At 43.5% G+C, this 25,836-nt stretch overlaps 2 protein-coding genes across 11 annotated transcripts in view; one reads left to right on the top strand and one right to left on the bottom strand.

Moving 5' to 3' along the window:
• Nucleotides 1-2,669: 2,669 nt before the first annotated feature.
• MFSD9 (major facilitator superfamily domain containing 9) lies at nucleotides 2,670-19,511 on the bottom strand. Of its 4 annotated transcripts, XM_023251552.2 has the most exons (7): nucleotides 19,254-19,392; nucleotides 16,561-16,691; nucleotides 14,132-14,219; nucleotides 12,881-12,924; nucleotides 12,433-12,562; nucleotides 9,673-9,882; nucleotides 2,670-6,484 (listed from the first exon to the last, which is right to left on the bottom strand). In XM_023251552.2, exons 3-7 carry the CDS (start codon nucleotides 14,199-14,201, stop codon nucleotides 5,694-5,696), a joined length of 1,245 nt encoding a protein of 414 aa, XP_023107320.1. In that variant the 5' UTR covers nucleotides 14,202-14,219; nucleotides 16,561-16,691; nucleotides 19,254-19,392; the 3' UTR covers nucleotides 2,670-5,693. The 4 variants fall into 4 exon arrangements, with proteins under 4 accessions (XP_023107320.1, XP_023107318.1, XP_044909924.1 ...); XM_023251550.2 differs by lacking the exon at nucleotides 16,561-16,691 and having other exon boundaries at nucleotides 19,254-19,509; XM_045053989.1 differs by lacking the exons at nucleotides 16,561-16,691; nucleotides 19,254-19,392 and adding an exon at nucleotides 13,734-13,877 and having other exon boundaries at nucleotides 14,132-14,220.
• Nucleotides 19,496-25,836, top strand: part of TMEM182 (transmembrane protein 182) — a 96,646-nt gene continuing 90,305 nt past the window's right edge. For 4 of the 7 annotated variants that reach the window (XM_045053992.1, XM_045053991.1, XM_045053990.1 and 1 more), the window contains exons 1-2: nucleotides 19,496-19,649; nucleotides 24,510-24,716. The gene's annotated coding sequence lies outside the window, so the exon portion shown is untranslated. The remainder of the gene's footprint in view (nucleotides 19,650-24,509; nucleotides 24,717-25,836) is intronic. The other 3 variants (XM_019826965.3, XM_019826964.3, XM_045053993.1) reach the window with 2 other exon arrangements.

Genomic DNA, 25,836 nt, shown 5'->3' with positions numbered 1-25,836 from the left:
AGGTGCTTTGAAGGTGCCCAGGAGAAAACGATCACCCTTACCCGTGTCATTACCACCTGGCACTGGTCAGGAGTTGGCTTGATGCCCAGGCATCATGACCAAGGCAAGCCGGACCATGCACCCATTCACATGCACTCCCACTCACAAGGGCCAGGCCCCAAGTCAGCAGCAAATGCATTCATTACATCAGGTTCATTCTGGATAGTTCATGTGGCCTCAATTTCATTGGGTAAACTCAGGAGAGATTTAGGTGGGTAAGCTATCACATAAAAAAATAATTCTCAATATGGATAAGAACCTGAGTCCCAGTGATTCAAAATGTAAGAGATTCTTTGATAAGCCTGAAGAAAGGACATCTCCTATTCCATGTTGTAGACTGCAACTATTAATAGGTACTTTAACTACTTTTATCCCCCGCCACAGTGTATATTTTGGAAAAAAGATGTTTATTTATCAGGATGTAGTATAGTTTAAATCAAGACTGATTAAAATACAATTTTTCATTCTAACAAGATCCTTATAGTCCACTTTTATGCTATAGTTTATGCGTATAATTATTGGTAATAACACCTCCTTCTTTAATGTTTATAATTATCTTTTCCCCTCAAGGAACAGCACAAGCTGTTTGAGAGTGTCCAATTCCAGATAAAATCCACACTATTTCTTACAATGTACTGAATCACAAAAACAGTAGAAATTGTATTGTTTTCATATGCAGCTGTCTGTAAAGTAGTGGGATTAGACAATCCATTTGGGAAAAGTGAGAAATCTAAAGTAAAATAATGTTTTAAAATAAGTTAGCATTTGTGTACCTGATTGATTAAAAATAAATCCTATTGATGAGATATCTTAAAACAATTTGCTTACCAACGGTGTGCAATAAATTTCAGATTATGTGTATATTTGGTATTAGCAGATGGTGTGCAAAGCCAAAAGCTTGTTGTTCTATTAGGACATGTTTCCACAGTAACCGGAAGTTAACATTTTCAGGCGCTTCTGGATACTGATGTAAAATATGTATCAGGATACAGCAATGGCTCCTAAAAATGACAATTAGAATAAATGACAACACTTCATTATAATTTTAAAGGGGTTGTATGATTAAAGAAAATTATTACCATGTAACTGGCAAGTTCTCAGGAAAAATAAAGCTTTAGGACAGAAAATTATTTTTTCAGTTCATCACCCTGTTCTGAGAGGAGTCACATTATACATCATCCTGGCTAGATCTGTGGTATCTCTATTGTGGAATCTCTTATTTCAGAGACTTTCTTTAAAAAAAAAAAAAAACCTTTTTCTAACATTTATTTTTGAGAGACAGAGCAAGACAGAGCATGAACAGGGAAGGGGCATAGAGAGGGAGACATAGAATCCGGAGCAGGCTTCAGGCCCTGAGCGGTCAGCACAGAGCCCTATGTGGGGCTTGAACCCACGGACCAGGAGATCATGACCTGGGCTGAAATTGGATGCCCAACCAACTGAGCCACCCAGGTGCCATTTCAGAGACTTCTTAAAGGCTTAAGTTTCCAGGAGGAATAGGACATGGAGAATTACCATGCTGGCTACACTCACACTCCAAATAAAAAGCCATTCTCTTGTAACAGACGCCCAAATGCCTGAAATTTCTCCTAAGTGGATTGACATTCCCCCTCCCCCACAGATGTCTAAATTTCTTCTAGAAATGTCCTCAGGAAAAGACGCCTTCTTAATGTTCTGAACATGCAGAGAACAAACTTCCATAAATGCCCACACGTGTTCTCTGCCAGCTAACATAAGAAGGGGCACAATGTGCTCAACACTCGTTACCAGACTTTCTAACATTGCCTGACCTTCACCTGGACCAGACACGTGGGTGTTGCCCACAGTCCCTTCCAGAATCTCCCTGGAGGTCACAAGCTGATAGTCTCCAGGCCTTTCAGAAAATTTTGTGCCCTACCTGCCTCCCTCAGTGCGCATGACCACTTCTCCCTCATGTTCCTCTTGGATTCCCGCCCTAGAGGGACCTTTAACATAAAGCCTGGGAGCATTCTCCAACATGAATTCTTCAGTGGCTCCCCCCCCCGCCCCCCCCCCCCCCCCCCCCCCCCATCTGTGAGAATGAAGCTCACTCCTAAGCATGGTACACAAAACCCTCCATGATCTAAGCCAGACACTCTCAATTCTGGGGCACTTTGGAGTCTGGTTCTCAAGGTCCAGGGCAAGCTCTGGGCATCAGGTGACTCTAATATGCATCACTGATTCTAGCCCCTTCTGTGTGCTGCAGACATCACTCTTGACCCACACGGCCTGGGTTTCGGAGCCTTGCAGGGGTCACTGCCCTGGCCAGGAATGCCCTGCTCCCTTTGTGAATTTTGCTCATCTCTCTGGACTTGAGGGCAAGGTATACCTTCCTTCTATGGAGAAGGCCAAGTATTCAGAACCCAAAACCCTGAGGCTGAGTCACAGAACTTATAAGTTGTGGCTGGCATAATGGTGAAAGGGTGCCATTTCCTTTATAAACTTCTCAGGCAAGTTCAATGCCCCTAAAATAAGATTCCATATAATATTAAGTTGAATCATGTGAAACTGAGATTATTTTTGACTTAGAAAAATGGCAATTTCATGTGGCTCAACCTACATACTTCGGAAATTTTACACAAGTTACTCAAGAGCTTAAAAACAAAACAACGCAAACTTTAACACAAACTTTAATTGAGCAGATTTAATTTCCCTGAGATCATATTCCATAAGTCATACAAATACTGTCCATTAGACCAGTGGTTTTAAAAATTTACTGTACATACAAAGCAGCTGGGTATCTTGTGAGAGTGGTTCCCAGCAGCTCTGTGGTGGGGCACGAGTTTACACATCTAACAAACTCCAGGGGATGTGGACGTTGCTGGTTCCTGGAACATACTTTTGAAGAGCAATACATTGGACCACGTAAGAGGAACTCCAGGCATATATCAGTGGTACTGTGGGTTTGGTCCAGACCATCGCAATACAGTGGATATTGCAATAAATCGAGTAAAATGCATTTTTTGGTTTCTTATGTATAAAACTTATGTTTATACTACAGTGTAGTCTATTAACTTTACAGTAGCATTATGTCTAAAAAACCAGTGTCCATACCTTAGTGAAGAATACTTTCTTGCTAAAAAATGCCAACCACCCTCTGAGCTTTCCGTGAGTGGTAATCTTTTTGCTGGTTGGAGGATCTTTTCTCAATGTTGATCAGGGTGGTGGTTGCTGAAGGCTGGGGTGGCTGTGGCAATTTCTTAACGTAAGACAGCAAGGAAGTTTGCCACATCGATTGATTCTTCCTTTGCCTTGAACACTTATGGGCCACGGTAGGGTTGTTAACTGGACCAATTTCAGTACTGTTGGGTCTCAAGAAATAGGGAGGCCCGAGGAGAGGGTGAGAGACAGGCGACCAGCCAATTGGTAAAGCAGTTGGAACACGTAACAAGTATTGATTAAATTCACCATCTTATATGGGTGTGGTTCATGGCACCCCAAAACAGTTATGAGAGGAAAACCTAAGATCACTGATCACATATCGCCAGACCACATACAGTGAAAAAACTGGAAATATTGTAAGAATGACCAAAACGTGACACAGAGACACAAAGCGAGCAAATGCTATTGGAAAAAATGGCGCAAACAGACTTGCTTGATGCAGGGTTGCCACAAGCCTCCGGTTTGTAAAAAACACAGTATCTGTGATGCACAATAAAATGAGGTGCAATAAGACAAAGTATGCCTGTATAATATTTCTCTAAAAAAAACATAAGTGTGGAGAATAACGAAAATGTTTCTCTACTCTTCGGTACAAAGATCAACCCTGGTTTTCGGGATTTCCAGAGATCTGGTTAATTGTAAAGCCTTAATAAATTTGTAGGCTTTATTTAACTTCAAAATTAAAGTCCTATGATTTCAAACATTTAATAATGACTATATTAAAGAGTGCCTAAGAAACTTGTCTATTTCTGAGTGCACAGAAAGGATAATCTTCGGAGAAATTCTACTTCATTGCATAAACCCATGATTACTTCTTGTCTTTTGAGTCTAACCTCTATGATGATTTGGTGTGCTCCTTAAGGGCCAACACCATTTTACATCATATTTTGGTTTCACCAAAAGCACTTAGCGCTTGTATAAAAGTTCACAATTATAACACTTAATAAAAAGTTAATATTTTCTTTGCAGCCAGATAGGAGAAAGGACAATCTTCAAACATCCAATTAATTCTTTCTCATAAAGGTATGAGTTTACCCCACACACAACTTCTAAAAATAGAGAAACATTTTTTTTTCTGCTTTACATACTAGTATTAACGTTACAACTGATTAGTGTATTAAAGTATCATTTACAATTATACATGTGTTAGGCTGAGAACAGGAATAAGTTCCTAGTGGACCACTTAAAAAGAATGAAGGGAATATGAACTGTGGTAGTTTGGGTGAGGAAAATAGAAGGGGCTCCAAAGTAATTTTTATTAACGGCTGACATCATCCAAATAGCAAGAGCCTCGCAGATGCTCTTGTGAGTTTGTGCCAACCTTCACTCTGGGCCTCTTGGCTGGACCCTGGGGACCTACTTTTGGAATGGCAGTTTGGGCCTAGGAAAAGGCACACCAAAACATTTCCCTGTAGATCAGCACAGCTCTTTCGTTCCCAGTTGTGATACTAAAAAGAGATAAAGGAAATGACTTTTAACATAAGATGCTGTAGAACTAAGATCCCTCTGATGAGGCATGACACCTGACTCTTACACTGCATGAGATGTCATCTTAAAGGCATTCCTGTGCTTTGGCTTCTCCACTGGGCTCTACCACCATCCAACTGATGCACCTGCTGGACCACTGGCTTCTGGGAGCAGTTCATGCCCGATAATCTAGGGAGAACTGGCCAGACTAACAACAACCAGCTCTGTGCAGAGCGTGGGGCTTCAGAGGCAGTGGACACAGGGGACGGGGCCCAGGAACCTGTTTCTCCTATTATGGAGCATCACTGCCAAGAGTTCGGGGAAATGTCACACGCTGTGATCATTTAATTTTAATAGTTCGAACTGGGTTAGCTATTCATAAACACAACCAAGTTTCTGGCTTTTGACTTGACTCAAAACCAGTATGGTCTCTGAATGATCCTTTTTCTGCCTCCATGAGAAAGTGCAAGTGGTGCTGATAAAATACAGGTTTCTGGGACTTCCCGAGGCCCCCGGAATCAGTCTCTGGGGCCAGCTATCTGATTTTCCCGGTTTCCCAGGGGGATCTAGAACTCATAACCTTGTTATGACTTGAGAAAGTGACAGGCGAGTTTCAGTAAAGCAGCTTCTTCCATCTCTAGGATTCTCATAGCAGAAAGGCCCCCTCTTAGTTTACGCATTTTGAAATGACACCTGTGTCCCAGTGGATCACTTTATTAACGTGATACCCTAATTTTTACTTAGCAGGGGAGCATATCACCTTCTGTTAACCTACCACCATCCCCCTCTCCCAAACCTGGTAGTGCTTTCCCTGGAAAATTTTAACCCCGCTGGTTGGGTGCGAAGAGGAGACTCTTACAGAACGTTTAATACCTTCCCCTTTGACAAAGATGACTTCTGATCATCCAGCAGGATGGACCTGGACGTCTATCGACGCGGCACACCCGCTGGGGAACCATCCCTCCTTCACAGCCTCGGAGTTGGTCTCTTGCCCGTCCACTTCCATTCTACTCGCTTTTTAATTTGTCTCTGCCCCCACGCCCATAGCGGGGTCTGTTCAGTGACATTATGAAAATCGCCACGAGGGCCAGGACAGCCCCCAGGCTGGGGGGCCCGCATGGGCTGACCTCCTGCGCGACCCCCGAAAGGAGGGGGGCGACGATCCGGCCCACGGCCGTGACCGACTGCCCCACACCGATGACGGTGCCGCTGGCCTGCGCCCCTCCCGCAGCCAGCTGTAGGTCGGTGATGCAGGTCCTGCCCACGGCGGTGGAGACGGCCAGCAGCGAGGCGCAGAGCACGGCCACGGCCACCGTGTGGGTGGCGGCATGCAGCAGCAGCAGCACACAGGTGAGCGCGCTCGAGTGCAGCAGGACCGCGTGGCCGTCGTGCCGGTAGAGCCGCAGGATGGGCCCCAGCGCCAGGCCGGCCAGGGCGCCCAGGGCGCTGCTGTAGCTGATGAGGTAGCCGGCCGCCCGCGGCCGCACCCCGAAGCGCTCCTGCAGGCCCACCACGAAGTTACTGTAGTAGAGCATGGCCGCCACGGCCATCATCAAGCGCACCATAAAGATGTCCCACATTTCGGAAAATATCAGGCTCTTCATGTCCCGCAGGGTGGAAGCGACCTCCACCCAGGGCGGCCTGGCAGGCTTCCCACTGGCCCTGCTCTGGCAGGGGGCGGCCGCTTCCTGCACTTCGCAGTCTGTCTTCCCCCAAAGTGCGGTGTTCTTACCCACTGGCAGGCCTTTCTCTGTACTGGTGAGCTCGGCGTCCCGCCATGGAAACAGCCAAACCAGCCCTGTTAAGACGGGATAGGATCGGTCACAGCAGGCTGCACGCCCTGAATCCCACAGCGCCCCCATGGGGGTGAGCAATTGTAAGGGGTTGCTACTCTGTATTTCTGTATTAGTATGTTTACCCATCTGTATTTTTGAATCAAGCTTTTAACTATTCCCACAGCTCCTTCTACCCCATTTTGATCGCAGAATTCTGCGATTCACCTAAAAAAACCAAAAACTATACCTACAAAATGTTCACTTTTTTCCCATCTCAAGAGCTAGTTTCCTATATCATGCAATATCTAAATTCTCATGCTGTATGTTTAAATTCTTCCCATCATCACCTTCTAATTCTCCACCTATCCACTATCTACCTACCCATCCATCCACCCATTCATTCACCACCCGTATTTCATCCATTCGAATACTGAATATTTATGCCTCCTAAATGCTAAATTCTGTGCTGGATAGTAGGAATATATTAACCAACAAGACCAGGCCTATACAATCCCTGCCCTCAAGGAATTTAAGTCTAAAAGGGGGGTTGGACAAGCAAAGCAACTGGATTACAGGGTAAGTGCTAAGTTAGGGGAAGCACAGGATGCTGTGAACAGACACAGCCGGGGAGGGACAGCTTGACACCCAGGACCCATCAGAAAGCACCTGCTTGGATCTGCCCCTAGTCAAGGCCATCATGTGCTTTCGTGAGTCACACCTCAAAATCTCTGGGGGTGCCATTCTCACGGACCGTGATGCATGACCTGACACAGCAGCTCCATTCCTATTCAGATAATCCCACCTCCACCCTTGTGACTGGCACATTCCTGCCATGATTGTTTTATTTATCCCATGCCATCCAAGTAGAATGACCTATTGGCATGGTCAATCCATGCCCCCAAATGTCTTAAAACTGAATTCCAGCTTGCCATTCTACGATATCTTTTCCAAACTCATGCTGTTGGGTTCTCAGTCCTTCCACACTTAAATTCAACTTGGGCCAGTGACCATTCAGGCCACCTCATGCTGTTTTCAGCAGCTACATCTGTGTGTGTGTGGTTTCTCCAAATATAGTACAGGTGGACTATTAGCCAGGGACTAATTTATGACAGGAAACTAACCACACAAGAATGCAGGCCTAGACTTTCCACCTCTTCTGATCGTTAAAAGGGCCCTCAGACATTTCATAGAATCTTGATAAAAATGAGAAAGGCTTGTCCCTGGAAGACTGAGAGGAAGAGTATAATTAAAATAATAGTAAGATGATAATCATGACAGCAACTAACATTTACTGAGGGCTTCCCATACTCGACTCAGAGGGGTGAGCTGCTTGTGTGCAAGGCCTATGGTGTTCGTCCTAACAAGCACAGGAGTGTTGTCACCCTGTTTTACGGATGAGGAACTGAGGCAACCCACCCAAGGCCCACGCTAAAAAGTGGCAAAGCAGGAATCTGAATCTAAGTCTGTTAGACTTCTGTCTGAAAACAGAAATCGTGGAAAAAAGACATAAAAGGCCTTTCTCAGGCAATGGGGCAGATCAGACAGAGGATATGAGAAGCTGAAGGGGTAAAGAGGGTTGAGGAAAACAGTTGAAGTTGTTGAGGGGAAAAAAAACAAAAACAAAAACAAACACGGTGCACTGAGTTCAATGCACTGTTAGGCCAAAGCCCCGTGTGAGACACTGTCTGCTCTCCAGCCCCTCACCCCCCCTTGTTCTCCTCTGCTATTTCCTGCATCAGCTTGGTCCAGCGACCTCCACATTTCTTAAGAGTGTAAGATAAATCCCTATTACTTTTTTTAGCCATCGTGGTTGAGAACGCTTGCAGGTGAATGTATCCCTGACTGACTCAGACCCATTCACAGGCTTAGGTGAGGGCAAAATATTAAACAGCAGCACCACTGGAGAATCCAAAACAGAACTCCATAATCATGTTCTTCGTTTACACACTGACTTCTGACTTCGAGTGCTATCGCATTCATCACATTCCTTCGTGTGGGAAGGTACCTGGCCACACCAACTGGTCAGGTGCTTAAAGTATTATCTAGATTTACACTAATCCATCAGACCTCGCCTCCTGGTTGAGGTTGCAGGTTAAACTTCTGGCAGGAAATCATAAAGTATTCCTGTGAGGACTGACACTGAACCCACGAACTCTGCTTCCTGAGCGTGAAATCCTAGCTCAACATGGAATTTATCACTCAATGTGGAGCCTTGAATACAAAGACTGAAAATGGTGCAGTAGGTTAGCGTTACATTTAAGAAAAACTGAATAACGTGAATCACTCTTCTTGCTTATAAAGTTGTTCATCTAAGGCTCATCCACGTTCCAGTCTCTGGGCAAAGAGGTTCATCTTCTTTGCTTTAGGTAACTGACCCTGTATCCAGGGGCTCACAGTCCAGTCAGTATTCTTTGATTCATCAAATATTATTGAATTCAGTTTTATGCCTGGCATGTTCTGGGCAGGAGTGACAACAATGAGCAAACCCCTATGCCTGTGGTGTTTACTTTCTAATGGTATGTGTGGGGAGGTGGGGAGGAGAGGGACAGAAAGAATAGAGGCAAGAAAACAAATTTCTAATATAATTTCAGAAGCGCTGTCAAGAAAATGGGAGTTATTTTAAACAGGATCATCAGGGGAGGCCTTTCCAAGGAAGAAAATATTTGACACCTGAATGATAAGAAGAAAGACCCAGTAAAGATATTTGGGAAGAATGCTGTAGGCGGAGGAAAGAGCAAATTGCAGTGCCCTCCTGTGGGAATGAGCCTGGTGTGTGTGAGGTCGACCAGGAAGCCAGTGTGGCTGACGCATACAAAGGGAGGCAGAGTGAGGGGCAGGGCCAGCTCACCACTACGCTGGCTGTATGAGACACATATGTGCTTTTAGCATGATGGAAAGACATGGCGGGGGGGGGGGTGTGGTCTGTAGCAGGGGATGAAGTGGTCCAACTTCAAATTATAAGTCTACTTATTCTAAGGTGAAGGGTGAAGGGGGTTAAGAATATGCTTAACAGGATGAACACGGAGTCATGTACAGAATGGCTGAATCACTGTATTGTACGCCTGAAACTAATAGAACACTGTATGTTAACTAGAGTGGAACAACAACAAAAATCCGCCTGTTTTAAGAACAACAAATTGTAAGGAGATAAAAGTAAATCAGTGTGAATGCATAAACTAAACAGTCTTCTTATGATGAAATGTCAACTTACCAGCATTGAGAATGAAGACAGAAAAACAGATGAAGGCTGTTAGATAAAATCCACCATCTAACTCAGTAAGATATCCACCAACCATGGGGCCCAAGATGAAGCCCACACCAGAGGCTGCATTGAACTGTCCAATTACTAGGGGTCGTTCCTTCTCTGCAACCAGATCAGAGAGCAGAGCTCTTGAAATGGAGAGTGTGTGTTTAAAAATACCTGTAAGGGGACAAGAAACATGCTCTGTGACATTTTTCAGACCAAAAGTATCTTGCATTTCATCTCTATCACTGACAAGAGTTCTAGTCTCCACTCTCTTCGAATGTCTAAGGTCTGCAGTTTGATGCCTCCGTGACTGGACTCCCAGTCGAGCCCCACGGTCCTAGTTGGTCAACTTACCCCTGGTGGTGAAGCCCTGAATCCTCAGCTTCCCCACCTCCCACCCTGACATCCCAGTATCTCCGGTCCTCTCTGTTAGCCAAGTGCAATTCATGGTGGCTTCTCTACAGAGATGTATCATTCTTTATTCATTCACTCTGTGAATAAACATTCACTGCATACCTACTATACATCCAGCATTAACTTTGACCCTTGACACAAATGTATCTATCTTCACAGAGCCTCTGTGTGTGTGTGTGTGTGTGTGTGTGTGTGTGTGTGTGTGTGTATAAAGGTGATAATTGCTACAGAGAGAAACAGAACAGGCAAGAAGGATAGGGAGTAAAAATATAAAAATATGATGACAAGGTCATCTAAACAATATCAACTGATTTTCTATTAGCGAGAGGGTTATGAATTGGTTGACTAAATAAACTGAAAGCTGTGACATGGCTTAATAAGAGATTCAATTATATGTTACAACTTCATATTTCTCCTACTTCTGCTGATGTATTTGACTTGTCTGTGCCCATACTCCCATACGCTGAACAGACTGTGCATTCTGGTAACACAGCTTGCCCACGATGTCGACTGATGCATAGCAGGCACTCGATCAATGCTCCTGCAGGGTCTGCCTGAATTTTCTCGCAACTGTGATGTAACACAACAGTTTCCAGCGATCTTCTTGAAAGAAGTTTAACTCCACACATCACTCTGCCAGCACACTGATGCTGGGTTCTATACCCAGCTGTGTCTAAACATCAGAGAGGGTGTTTGCCTGATAACCAGCCTCTCTGGGAAGCAAACTTATAAATCCCTTTGGTAATTAGGTAGAGAGACTCTCTCTAGACCTGTTTCCTTGAATGTGAGAAAGGACGGGGCCGGAAGATGATTCCTAAGAGGCTTGATAGATTATGTTCCTGTGATTATAGTACTGTGTTTATTTTGAAATGATACCGATGTCGGGTTCACCTCACACACCTAAGGAAGGAGGAATGTGGTGAGAGTATGCGGTGAGAAACCCAGACGAGCTTTCTGGTACATTTCAGAGGCTGGGCTAGGGGACAGAGGGAGGAGGGGAAAACCAAAGGTCTGCTTCTGGTACTTCAACCTCCCTCAGGTTCACCTTCAGGATACAAGGACCTGAATCTACACAGGACATTGCGAGGCACAACCCCGGCAAGGCTTCCCAGGGCTCCCTCACATCCCCGGGCCACCAAGCACTGTAGAGGTCCCCATAGCAAGAAAGAATTTTTAGGTATAGCTGTCCTGTTGGCAAAGAGTATGACCTTCACCTAACAGAACTATCATTACTCAAACCAGGTCATGTCATATTAAATAAAAACATTTTAATGACTGTTCACATTCAAAGCAAAGACCTTCATAAACTTTTTTTTTTGGGGGGGGGGTCAATAGAAAGGCGCAGCATGAATCCTGGAGGGTAAACTCAAAAGACTTGAAGAGTAAGAACGTATGTGACGGAAATGGGGTGAAAATCCCAAATAAGGTGATCATTAACTGAATGTCAAAAGGACTTATTTTATGCTCTGTTCCTTTGGGGTGTTAGTTAAAAACAAGCAGCTTCACTGAATACGGGCAGAGGTCCAGTGCTGCAAACTCGTCCACAGGGCAGCAGTCTGTCAGTGCTCTATTGAGTAAGGGGAGAAAGAAACACTGAAACTCCAGGGCTCTCACAACTGAGAAAGGCAAAGAGAGAATAAAAAGCTTCCACAGGAACTGCCTACGCACCACACTATGACGGCATTCACAAGTGGTGTCTCAAAGAAAGGACAAAATGTTTCAATGAATGGACAAAATAAAAGCTATTTCGAAAATGCCAGAAACATTCAACGTTAGCTTGGAAACAGAAACCAACCCATGAGCCATGAGCCACTACACTGTCATCCTAGCCTCTCCCTCAAGCAGCAGCCAGATTCACAGAAGGCTGTGGGAAAGCCATAGCCGTAAATCTCCACTTGAAGTCAGGAAGCCCAATTTCAAAACCATCAGCTCACCAAGAGAAAGAACAGTAACCACAGTGCTGGCCAAAGACGTTGAACAAATTCTTACTGATCGAACGTACAGAGATCAGATCGATGGGAAGGAGACAGGTCTGTGCAGCCGCGTGATGATTCACACCGACAGACGGCAAGGGCTTCAGACTGTCATGTGCAAGCTTTGGAGCTCGGCACAAGTTAGCAGAGCCTGGCTGATACGAAGTGCTCCGCCACCAGCAGCGGCTGGTGTTGCAGTTATTCTTGCTGTTGTCATTATTCTCTTTTTTACATAAGCTCTCATCAAGAAGGCAATTACCAGAAGGGAAGTCTCTTTCTACAGATACATGTAACTGACTTATTTTGAGTGCACACACACACAAAGGCAAGGACTCACCCACAGGGACTCTAGCAAGGACAAACAGGAACACATTGGTGGATGCTCCAAGAATCAGATAACCCAGGGCACTGAACAGAATGCACACCAGCAAGGAAGACCGTCTTCCAACCACATCACTCCAGCAGCCCTGAGGAAAGCAAGGAACACAGCAGGTCCACCATGACTATGGAAATGCCCCCAAAATGTTTTTAAATATTTTTAAAAGTTTATTTATTTTTGAGAGAGAAAGAGAGAGATCATGAGTGGGGAGGGGCAGAGAGCGAGGAGACACAGAATCCGAAGCAGGCTCCAGGCTCCAAGCGTCAGCACAGAGCCCGAACTCACGAATGGTGAGATCATGACCTGAGTTGAAGTCAGACGCTTACCGACTGAGCCACCCAGGCAGGTGCCCTGAAATACCCCCAAAATGTGACCCAGATATGTTGCCAGATGGGAGATGACTTACCACCAATGTGCTAGAAAAGAGCTGCAAAATGCCATAGGAGGAGCCTACAAAAGACATCAGTAAATCAATAAAATCAGATGGACCCATCACAAAAAATGGATTAATATCGTAACAACTACAAAGAAATTAACAGAAAAACACTGGGGGTGGGGGGAGGACCATTTTTAAAAGGAAATTACCCTTTTTTTTTTTCAGTTGGAAGAGTAAAGCAATACAATTTTTAATAAAAGACCTTCAAAAATAAAACTAAAGGAAGCAAAAGAGAGACTAAAGGTAAGGGCCACCCGCAGGGACTCTGAGAGAGAGGCCTTCTCCCACTTTGTGAGGATGTGCATCCCCAGCTGAGAAGACTGAACAGAGAGTACTTGGGGGGAGTAGAAATCTGAAATCAGCAAGAATTCTACTGAGTCTTAATCTGCTGTATTATCTCATATGCCTCCAACATTCCAGTTTTATAAAGAACTGACAATGTTTTACAGAGCGCTTTTACCCCCATTATGTCAAATAACACGTCCTTTCTGCTCTGCATAAATACCTTCGTGCTGCTGTGTGGTCCAGTATGATTCCACCTTCCAAGGAAGTACAAATCAGGGCATGGAGGACTTACCAAACATTTTGTACACAGCTGTCCCCAAACATTTGCTTATCTAGCCTGTGAATTACCAAGGGCTCTCAGTCTTAACAATTTCTTGTACATTAGCACAAATCCCAAGCCCAATTTCCTGTCTCTTGGGTGAGTCAGTGACTTGCAGATGTGCAGTTTTTATGCTGCACAGGTAGAGGGACCCTAACAACCCCCTAAGATATGCCAGTGGTGGTACAGGAAGCTTGCAACCAATTTGTCAGGGCTCACCCCAAATCCCTTTGCCACATGGCTTGATTTCTGTAGGTTGTGTTTCTCTGGTTCCTCGCATTAGGTTACAGGTTCCTGCAGGCAGGAGTCTATACCTATCCTTTAACATACACAGCCAGCTCCTTGGTGAGGCTCAGGAAGTACCTGTAATGTCACTCGTGGTAAGGGGAAGGGGATAATGCTAAACCTCGAAACCTTTCTGAACACAGGTAATCTAGGAAAAGACGAATTGCATTTGCTCCAGGGCAACATTTTTAAGTATTCTGAAAATCCCTTTTATCCCCTTTTCAATTTACCTTTGGATAATATTCAGCTAGAAGACTGATTTATTTTTTGGGGTCTTAGTCTAGAGGATTGAAAATGCAGCACTCTGAAAATGTGCAATATTAACCACTCACCTACTATTCCAGCAACTGTGGGACTTGCTCCAAGAGACTTGACATGAAGGCTCAATAAAGGCACGACCATGCTTACACCAAACAAATCCTAAACAATAAAACACTAATTAACTCCGATTGAAACTGCAGCTTAGGTGTTCTCGAAGTGGTAATCCTAATAACAAACTGATTAAAAAAAATAAAAACAGGGGTGTCTGGGTGGCGCAGTCGGTTGAGTGTCTGACTTCGGCTCAGGTCATGATCTCGCGGTTCATGGGTTCAAGCCCCGTGTCAGGCTCTGTGCTGACGGCTCAGAGCCTGGAGCCTGCTTTGGATTCTGTGTCTCCCTCTCTCTCTGCCCCTCTGTTGCTCATGCTCTGTCTCTCAAAAATGAATAAACGTTAAAAATATTAAAAAAGAAATAAAAACAATACCTAAAATTTTCAGCAAACAAGAAATCATAATTGTATCTGTAGCCTGCTATACTCATCAGGTTAAAGTTATCAAAGAATCAAAATACAATGATAATGTTATAAGAATTGCTACGTGTAAATGCCTGATCCCCATAACCTAGAATCATTCAACCTCAGCTTCTCTGTAATTGATCCTTAATACTCAGGGAGGCTATGAGACAGAAGTTAAATAAAAAAAATGTTTGCGTGTAATGAAGTGGGAAAGGAAGTAGGGATAATGCATATTCCTTGGCAAAGCATCCCTTGCTTAATAATATGAATTTCCTCCCAGAATTAGGGAAGGCAACTAGTCATGGTTTACAGCCTCACAAGGTAGTATCTGAAAAGAAAGTCTCAGCAAAGCAGGAAGGAGAAAGACGGCTGGAGTAGCGGGGAAAGCCAATGTTTTGCAGCTGGGTCAATGAAAGTGCATGGGATTTGGGGTCAGACAGTTTTCAGTTCCAGCTCCAACACTTCCTAAGCATGTGTGCTTGGAAAGTTATTGAATGTCACCAAGCATCAGTGCTGTCATCTGTAAAAAATGGGGATAATTTAATACCTGTCCGGTAGAAATATGATGTACATTAAAAGACATAATGGATGAGAAAGGTCTAACATGCAATAGAAGTTCACACATTTTTTCTCTTCTCCAGGACTGGGGATAAGTACTGATCCTTCCTGCTAGGTATTCTGAGTGAACAGGTAGATTGTTAATTTTTCCTTTTTGTTCTCATTCCTACTTTACTTGGTTACTTTCTACAACTGGCTTAGAAGGAGGAAAGTACATTGGGCATACACACAGTTTTCTTTATATTCAACCCGAATTCCTTTTGTTATAATCCTGGTTAAATACAAAGAAAGAAATGCATGAAAAATATTTTTTTCTTTGAGCCACAATGAATCTTTTGCCTGCCTCTTCTCCTGGTGGCTATACCTTCACCTAATTTTAGAAACATGAATCTCTAAATGCACTTCTCAGTGGCCCTTTTTCATGGTGACATCTTTAGGTGGCCATATAGTTACTATCCAGTGTTCTTTTTTTTTTTTTTTCAACGTTTATTTATTTTTGGGACAGAGAGAGACAGAGCATGAACGGAGGAGGGGCAGAGAGAGAGGGAGACAGAATCGGAAGCAGGCTCCAGGCTCTGAGCCATCAGCCCAGAGCCTGACGCGGGGCTCGAACTCACGGACCGCGAGATCGTGACCTGGCTGAAGTCGGACGCTTAACCGACTGCGCCACCCAGGCGCCCCTATCCAGTGTTCTTAAATAGCCCATAAATTTATACAAGAACTACGGTTTATTATTTTGATATTAAGATTACTTAAAATTTCTTTTGGGTCTGAGTCAATGCCTTGTGGGGTTTTCTGTCAGCTTTGTGTCATCAGCCTACTGATGTATCATATCATTTAAAAGACACAAAATACATCAGTTACCTACTGAATTTTCTGATCTGTCAGAAAAGGAAACTCAATTGTCCAACAAGATTTTATTTTCCAAAAACTTCCCAGTGCCCCTTGTCATTTAACTTTCAAAACGTTATTCTAAATAAAGGATGGAAGAGAAATAACTAAGTAGGTTGAGATTTATGGAAGGTAATAAGAAAACATAGGCTCATGTTAGCCTGAAAAATATTATGTTTCCAAGGAGGCTGGTGTTAGCTCTTTTGGGAAGTTGTGCTGTAAAACTGTCTTCCCTTGTACTATAAAAGGCAACCTCTCTCTTCCCGTGAATCCACACGCTCTTCAAAACCACCCACATTGCATGAGCTTTGAATGTTGCAACTGGTCACGTGCCTGTAACCATTTATAAGGAAATTAGGTGAGTGGGGATCGCTTACACCTTTCATGGGAACAGCTACATCTCTGTCAAAACCGGTGAATATGCTGTCCAGGATCTTTTTCAGGGTAGGAACCCTGAAAGTATTTTGTGATGAGTAAATTGCTAATAAGAGAATAAGAGACCTGACTACAGCTGATTAAATAAAATATGAACCTCACCGTGTATCTGGAGGAGAGGGACTGAAATCACAGATGTTAGCACCATCTTAGAATGGTAACCGAAAAGGGTCCAGAGGGCCTTCTTGGTCTTCCTTCTTAAACAGGTTGAAACCCGGAAGCCCAGATGAGAACTAAAAACAGAACACTTTGGCAAATGACTTCTTTAATCTTGTTCCCTTCCTCTCTTATTAATCCAAAACCATTTCCTCGAAAGTCTTAGGGCTCTTTACATCTCTAAATATATTAAAAGTAATAACTAAGTTATGTATAATATTCCTTAGATGTTACCTAACCAAGAACCATTAGATCCTTCACGGATACCCAAAGCTGCACATATTTTAATTGCTTACATTTTCCATTAAAAAAAAATCCCTATTCTCTTTTAACTTTTGGGAAATCTTACATTCTCCCCTGAACATATTAGAGACCTGATGATTCTCTTGAACAAATTATTAAAATTTTACATCAGTCTTGCTGAATGAGACTCGCTGTGTGCACAGTGCATACACAACGTATGAGAAGCTCTGAATATTCAAATCTGTGTTGGGACGCTGACCGTGATGAATGATCTGTGAATTTATTTAAAAAACTCAAACAATGTTGAATTTTAGGTCATGCTGGTTTCTCTGAACTCCAATCCGGACTTTCCAGGGGAGGGCCCAAATCCTCTTCCTCTGGCAGAACCAGACAGTAGTACCATATGAGAGAGGGAAGCAGTAGCTTACAGTACCCAGCTCCTACCAGAGGGTGGATGGCAGCCAACTCCCTTTCGAAATCTCCAGAACCACTCACACTCAATAGTTTTGAATTCTAGGTGACTAGAATGGAAAGCAGAAGAGGTATTTACACCCTGAAACTGAACTAAGATTAAGGAATGCCAAGCTGAGGCATTCTGGAACTGGAGGCACTGAGCCTGGGGCGGGGTAGGGTGGGCAAGGTGAACTGTAGGCAGAGTTTCTGTGTGAAGTGCTGCCCTCCTGAGTGCTTCATGGCTCTGTGTTTACAGTGACTTGGTGAAAATGCTTTCATCATTGTCTTAACTATTAATTCAACATTGAAACTTTACAGGCTGGTGAACACCTTGCAGTGAGGAGGGGGCAGGGAGACTGCCTTCCTGCTCCTCTCTTAGCTGAGCATGGCTCAGCATCCAGACTCTATCACACTGGGGAGCAGTGGTCTTAACCTGCATCTGGGCAGAAAACGATAATTCCTCTTTGCCAAGACCTAGTGACACTGGGGACTATTGACGGCCGAGGCAGTCTTCTCCCAGGGATGTTTAACCTGACTAGTTCCTTTTGTCATCAAGATACAGACTCAGCAAAGAGGAAATCCTACTGGACCTTTGTCCCAATTCTCCCCTAACATGGACTGGCTCACAACCAGAGCAAATGCACCAGGTCTAGACTTGGAAAGAGAGGAGTAAAGAGTTGGATCTTGGGTTCCTGGAGATAATGGCCCATGAACTACCAACACAAGCTTACTAGTAAGACAGTTAAATTCTTCCCAGCAGGGACTATGTATTACAATGATTGGAGCTCTGAAGCATCTACCACATAGCAGCTTTTCTGAAATTCTATCAATAATACATGGATGGATGTATGGATGACTTCCTCCATCCTACACTCATCTTTCTAAGCTTTCCATTCTACATTGGAAATCATAACAACTGCCCTTTATTTAACCAGGACACACACACAAATCATGAAAAAACCAAATCTGCGTTGTCCAATCTTTGTTGAAGGGCAGATGTGTATAATTCACTGTGGTTTGCATTTTTTTTGGTTGGTAATACAGGTGTGCTGTTTCGAAGGGACACATGCACCCCTATGCTTATAGCAGCCCTATTGACAATAGCCAAATATGGAAAGAACCCAAATGTCCATCAAAGGATGAATGGATAAAGAAGATGTGTGTGTATATATATAGTGTGTGTGTGTATATATATATATATATATATACATACATATATATACATACAGTGTGTGTATGTATATATATATATACATACACACACAATGTGTGTATGTATATATATATATATGTATGTATATATATATACATACACACACAATGTGTGTGTATACACACACACACACACACACACACACACACAATGGAGTATTACTCGGCAATCAAAAAGACTGTGGTTTGCATTTTTAAACACTCAAGTCTACCAGGAATCCTAGTGTAAATGTGCCTAATTCTCTCCAAGTGGGGTCATCAACAGAGACTTCCCCGACCTGGCCTGACATAAAGGCCTGTGTATTCCTAGCACATTTACAGACACCAGATCAGCTGGACTTCTTCAAGCTTGCCCACCAGCCCTTACTGTCCACCCTGCATGCGCAGTACCTACCACAGCATCTAACACCTGGGGTTACCTTTGAGCCCGGCTAGATCACAGATCACACTTGAGGCTGGTGCTGGGGGCCTTTCAGAGGGCAAGAGGGGCACAGGAGCTGCGAACTGGGCCCTCTAGAAAGCGCTTAGGGGCAATAAAGCAATATGGCCTGGCAGAGCGAAGGGGTTTAGGAGCAAGAGGAGGCTTGAAAAGTAAGGAAGCACCACCAGGCGGATCGCAGGTTCCCAGCCCTGGCTGAACCTTACCACCGCTCGAGCTTCAAGGAAAAAACCACCCCTAATTGGGTTCCAGGTCCAGGACGCAGCCCTTCGACCTCAGCCCCGGAACTCACCAAGAAGCCCACCAGGTAAAGGCAGAGCAGGAAGCGGCGGGCTCTGAGGGCACCGGCGCCAGGAGCCCGCGCCTCAGCCCCGGCACCCGGCTCCTGCCTTGGCTTCCCGGTAGCCGAGGCCAGCCCCCCCGCCGAGGCCAGGCCGCGGCGACCCCCAGGCTCCATACGAACGCTGGCTGGGGGGCGCGGCCACCGCAGCTGCTGCCGGGAACCGCCCCCGCACGCCAGCCTCGAGCGGAAGCGAATGGCGTGCGCCTGCGCAGAGGGTAGCTCCACGAGGCTGCGGGGCGGTGGTCCCCGAGAGGCGGGCCCCGTGCGCAGCCGCAGTTTGGGCCCGGGACGCGGAGCTGAAGGCGCGCGCCTGTGGAGCGTGAGAGACGAGCCAGCTTTGTTGTGGTAATGATGATGCTTTATGTTTCCATGGACGGGAGGGTTCAGTAAAGAGCTTCACCAAAGAGTATGCCCCCCTCCGCCCCCCCCCCCCCGCCCCGGGTGGCGGCTGCCCAGCCTGGGAGACTCAAGACTTAGGCTTTAGTGGGCTCTGAGTGACGTGGAGTAGGTTCCTCTGGCCCCTCCGAACTTCGGCTTGCCCGTTGGAAAAGCAGCGGAAATAATGTAGACTAATCTCAGAGAGCTGTGAGGATCCTGCAAATGCTTCCTGAGCCCGAGGGGCGGTTACAGTTGCCTGGAATAATTAATAATAAGCATGTAATAAATAAACGTGATAAATCAGAAACATACAATAAACAAGAGAAAAACACGATAAATAAAATAATACGGTGACAAGTGGTAGAAGAAAGGCCCTGTTTCCAGATGAAAACTAAGGTCGGGAGTGAGCTGCTCTTTAGGAAGCTTGGGAGAGGTGGCATGTGGACTGAGAAAGTTGAGATATATATATATATATATATATATATATATATATATATATATATATATACGTATATATATATACGTATATATATATAAATATATATATACGTATATATATATATATATATATACGTATATATATATATATGGCGGAAACTTTCTGAGTAATCAGGGAGATAAGCAGGAGGCAGGATCGATCATTCAGGACCTAAAAGGCCCTGGCAGAGCTTTAAGATTTTATTTTGAGTGCAATGAAAGGAATTAAGCAGCGCATGACGCCAAATAGTGTGTATATCGATCACTTGGCACAGGGACTGACATATGGTAAGTACTTAATATTAATTATGGTTATTAGCCCCTCTTATTAGGAACTTATTTCAGTTCCTACTCCTCTCTCGGTCTGAGATTTTGATGAAAAATCTTAATTTAGTTGTGCAGGTTGCTAAATGGCTACATCTGTTGGATTTGATCTTGCAAAGTTTGTCGTGTGAAAGGGCACCGTTTAGGAAAGAATGACATACTGAAATTTAGAGTGGAGATATGTGGTTGGAACCAGATGAATCTGACAAGCTTGAGCCCCCCACCCAAGTCACTCTGAGCCTTCTTTGCCTCTAGAAGTAATTTGCCTTCTTGTATCCAAGGAAACTAGCCTTCCTGTGCTTCCTGAAGTTTGCCTGGTTAACCCATCTGGGGTAGGTGCTTTGAAGAGGAATACTCCTGTTTCTCAAGACCCATCAAAACCACTCACTTTTCACTAGATAGATAATGAGGGTAAAATCTCAGCATACTCCAGGGGGCAGGTAGACACTGACCTCAGAGAAAATTGCTTACACACCAAAAGAATTGAAAGACTGCTAATATATAATTAGCATACCTTGGAAATGTATAGGGTAGGAAATTTTAAGTGTGTCAGATTAAGGAGGGAAAACTATAACACTAGATTAGGCAGAATTCACCAATAGGAATGCACTTACTAGGTTCCAGGTGGAATGTGTTTGCTTGGAGAGCCAGAGGTGGCTTTCATAGTTTAACTGGCTGGTTGACTGAAACATGGACTCAGAGGTTTCTTGGCATAATTTGATTATCTTGGGATGTCAGAGGTTTCCTGGCATAATATGAAGAAGGGAGTCCAAAGTTTGAGAAAATAAGAGTGTTACAGTGGATTTATGATGTATGACCGGCATGCCTAACCCCCAAATACATCCCATAAGAATGCCTGGAAGGCACTACCTTAATTAGGCATTGAGGACTATGTTAGTGGGAGAAGCACTTACAGTCTTTCTTTCTTTTTCTTTTTTTTTTTTTTTTTAAGTTTATTTATTTTGAGAAAGAGACAAAGCATGAGTCCGGGAGAGGCAGAGAGAATGAAGAGAGAATCCCAAGCAAGCTCTGCGTTGTCAGCATGGAGCCTGACATGGGGCTCGAACCCATGAACCATGACATCATGACCTGAGCTGAGGTCAGAGGCTTAACTGACTGAGCCACCCAGGAGCCCCACACTTAATAGTCTTGAAGAGGCTTGTGATTGCTCTCTTTTGTAGGCTGGGTGTAGCTATGGGTGATACTGCTTTTGAGGTGATATCCCTAGTTTAAACGGAGGTAATAAGATCCCAGATTATTAGAGGCCAGATGGCACCACTTTGACATCAAAGACAAGGTGGGCACATTTACTGTAAGAGGTAACATGTACCAGTGATCAGAATGCCTTGGCCTTCAGGAATCTTTTACTATGGCTAGTTGACTGTAATATCCCTAGGAATGAAATAACCTACTAGAGTATTGCTTGTGTTATATAACAGAAAAAACTCTAGATTTGGTACCCAAAATCCTAACTTGATTTGCTATAGGAGAATCACAGCCTCTTACCCAATACTAGACACAAATCAATTCACAAACAGAGCCCCTTGACTCAGGGGGAGTCTAGGTAACCTTAGGTGGAATCTTGAAGCATTCACATGAGTATATACCATAAGTCTTCCTCCAAACTTTCCCCTGTGGAGCCTGCAACTGTTATTAGAATGGGAATTATGAAAAAGGAAATACCCAGATCTTTGGAGAATTATTAGACACTGGCTTCAGATTGACACTAATTCATCGGAGCTCAAAATGCCACTGTGCACCATCAGTAAAAATGGAGCTGTACTGGTAATCCTGAATACTATATACTTGATGCAGTGATTTTCTAGGACAACTCACCAGAATCAGTATATAGTCATACACCTATAGCTGAGATTTATTACAGGAAAATGACACAAAGCAAAATCAGCAAAGTGACTTGCATGGGACAAAGTCTAAAGGAAAATAGTAACGAACCTCCAAGGGTCCTATCCCAGTGGAGTCACACAGGATATAATTAATTTCTCCAGCTATGAGTTATGACACGTATGAAATGTTTACCAGGGGAGATCGTTAGAGACTTAGTGCCCATCTATCACCTAACTACCCTAACTACTGTGCAGAGAAGAGTTAACATAGCAGGCCTGTTATCCTTTGAAAGGTCTGCTTAAAATGTTGTCCCTTGGGACAGCTGCATGCAGAAGAATGAGACAGGATCATTTTCTTACACTACATAGAAAAATAAACTCAAAAGGGATTAAGGATCTAAATGTGAGACATGAAACCATAAAAACCCTAGAAGAAAGAGTCCATGACAAAGTAGCAAGAGTTGCAGAGATGGAGGCTATACACAGGCTCAGTAGCATGGTTTTACTCTTCGATGCATCTTCAATGCCTGATATGCCAACAGCAAAGACCAACATTTAATTCCCGCTATGCTACCATTCCCTGGGGTATCAGTCTGCTGTAAGATTGACCGTTATCAGAACTCTCTTATTATGGAAGGTGCAGAGATTGATCCTTAGTGGAATAAACTGATATTCTACGTACGTATTTGCCTTCTCTGTTCATGATGCTTCTGACAACACCACTGTCCATGGCCTCACAGCATATCTTCTCTTCCTTTGTGGTATTTCACATAGTATTGCTCCTGATCAGTGTACTTGTTTCACTACCAAGGAAGTAAAGCAATGGGGTCATCCTTATTGAATTCACTGATCTTAGCACATATCACATCGCCAAGAAGAGGCTGGCCTAATTGAATAAATAATGTCTTATTGAAGGTTCAATTACAGTGTTAGATACCCTAAAAGAATGGAGTTCTGTCTTAAAGCATATAGTATATGCTTTGAATTAGAGACCATTATATGGTGCTGTCTCCCCCATATCCAGAAGACATAGTTTAGGAATCAAATTGTGAAAGTGGGAATAACTCCTCTCACTTGCACCTAGTAACTCACTTAGCCCATTAGTGCCATCTCAGCTACTTTGAACCCTGTGTTTTGAGGTCTTTGATCCTAAGAGGGCAATGCTTCCACTATGGGACCTCACAAAGGTTCTGTTGAATTAGAAGATGAGACCACCACCTGGCCACTTTGGCCTTATGCCACTAACCCAGGAAGAAGAAGGGGTTATTCTACTGGCTAGAGTGATTGACCGATTCTGATTACCAAGGAGAAATTGGGTTGTTGGACAATGGCATGAAGAAAGACTGTATGTAGAAAACCACACAACATACAAACAAAAATAGAACTATTACAGAATCAGACCCTTCACTGATGAAGACTTGCATCATTCCATGAGGTGAATAACTCTGACCAGTTGATGTTTTAGCAGAGGGCAAGTGAAATTCAGCTCAGTCCATGGTCTCATGGTTCATAGAATCGAGCCCTGTGTTAGACTTTACGCTGACAGTGTGGAGCCTGCTCGGGATTCTCTCTCTTCTCTCTCTCTCTGCCCCTTCCCCACTTGTGCCCTCCCTCTCTCTCAAAATAAATAAACTTTAAAAAATATTTTCAAAGTTAAAAAAAAAGATATAGGACACAAAGAAGAAAGCCATAGATATCATATCAACTATGACCTTATGTCCAGTTACAGATGTGAGGACTGTTACGATTATTTGTATATGCTATCCTTCTGTCTTCTTCTTCCAAGGATAATTATATACGCGAGTGATGGAGGTTAACCTTGCAATTTAGTCTTTAGGTAGCATAATATTCAATGTGATTGTGACTAAAATTGGGGAGCAATTAATATAGTCAGTAATAGATACAGTGAATATTGAGACTGTGTCCTTTTTGTTAGGTGGAAAATTATATGGAAACTGAAATATGAATGGAAGGATGTATTTGGACAAAGGATGGACAAAATTATTGATTGATCTCAGATCCAAACCCAAATATACATATAATTGTCCTGCTCTGTGATACTAGAGCAGAACCCTGTCAAAATTTCTCCTTTACTAGATGGTCTAATGTTAATCTTTTTTAGTAGAAGGTGCTGAGGGACTAATGTGCTTTTCTCTCTTCTTGTTCCTGTGGTATGTGGCAGCCAAAAGAGTATGAAATACCTGCTGGTGCTTAGCCCCAGCAAGTTTCAGTGCCACCCAATGCAAGCAGCAAATTCCACTGACATCCCAGCTGGTTTCCAGGTGAACCTCCCAGGTGCCATAGCAAGTAATTTCCTAGCCATTTCCACGGACACACTGGCTGGTGGCTTCCCAGTGAGTTTCATCAGTGTCTCAACCAAGGGCAATAGGTAAGTAGAAGATATAAAGACATCCAAATTTGTTATAGAGAGATAAAACTGTCTATATTTCATAGACCACCTGGTCATCTATATAGAAAATACTAAGAGGTCTGTAAGAAATCTACTAGAACTAAAAGCTTAATGAGATTACAAAATACAAGGTCAATGTACAAATAAGGAATTTTCTTTATATATCCTAGCAATGAATAATTAGAAACTAGAGTTTAAAAAGAAAATCGTTAGGAAAACATTAAATATGAAATAAGGATAAAGTTGACTAAAAATGTGCAGAGAGAAATCCTCTTTGGACCTGTTGAATTCCTGTGCTGCTTAGTGGGCACACCAAGGTGGTAAACCTCTAACCATTCTTTTCTTTCTTTTCTTTTTTTTTATTTTTTTATTTTTAAAAATGCTTTATTTATTTTTAAGAGACAGAGAGAGAGAACGAGCAGGGAAGGGCAGGTAGAGAGGGAGACAGAGGATCTGAAGCAGGCTCCATGCTGACAGCAGCAAGCCTGATGTAGGGCTTGAACTCACGAACCACAAGATCATGACCTGAGCCAAGGTCAGACACTCAGCTGACTGGGCCACCTGGGCGCCCCACCATTCCTTCATTTGTGTCATTTTCTCAGAGCTGATTATACAGTTGGTAACCTTGAAAGATGAGGTAATGTCCTTTCACTTATCAAAGGTAAAGCTTACTTTGTCCTTACCAACAAGCTGAGTGTTTCTGAGTTGTGATTAAAAAACACTATCTGTGCGGAATCCATATGGGTCTGCTGCATCACTCTCCTGGAATATGGAAGCAAGAGAATTGGCATAAACATGCTGGTGTTTTTGCTGTTTGTTGCGTCATGAGTAATAAAGTATTTTGTCTCTTATGCAGGGGTCTCATGTCTTTTGTTGGCATCTGTGAAATGGTAATAGGCTAACTTAATTTTTAAATGGCATAAGATCAAACTTAATACCCAACAAAGACCTATACACTGAGAGATATGAAAATGGACCTAAATAAATGGAGAGATAGACCATGAGCATGAACTGGAAGACTGAATATTGTTAAGATATTACTCTCATTTGTAGTATACTACATTGAAACACAACTGCTTGCCATTAGAATGGCTACAGA

Source organism: Felis catus, chromosome A3, assembly GCF_018350175.1.
Source record: "Felis catus isolate Fca126 chromosome A3, F.catus_Fca126_mat1.0, whole genome shotgun sequence".
In the NCBI taxonomy this organism is placed as follows: Eukaryota; Metazoa; Chordata; class Mammalia; order Carnivora; family Felidae; genus Felis; species Felis catus.
Note: the sequence above shows the minus strand (reverse complement) of the source record. Positions and strands in the feature narration are given on the sequence as shown.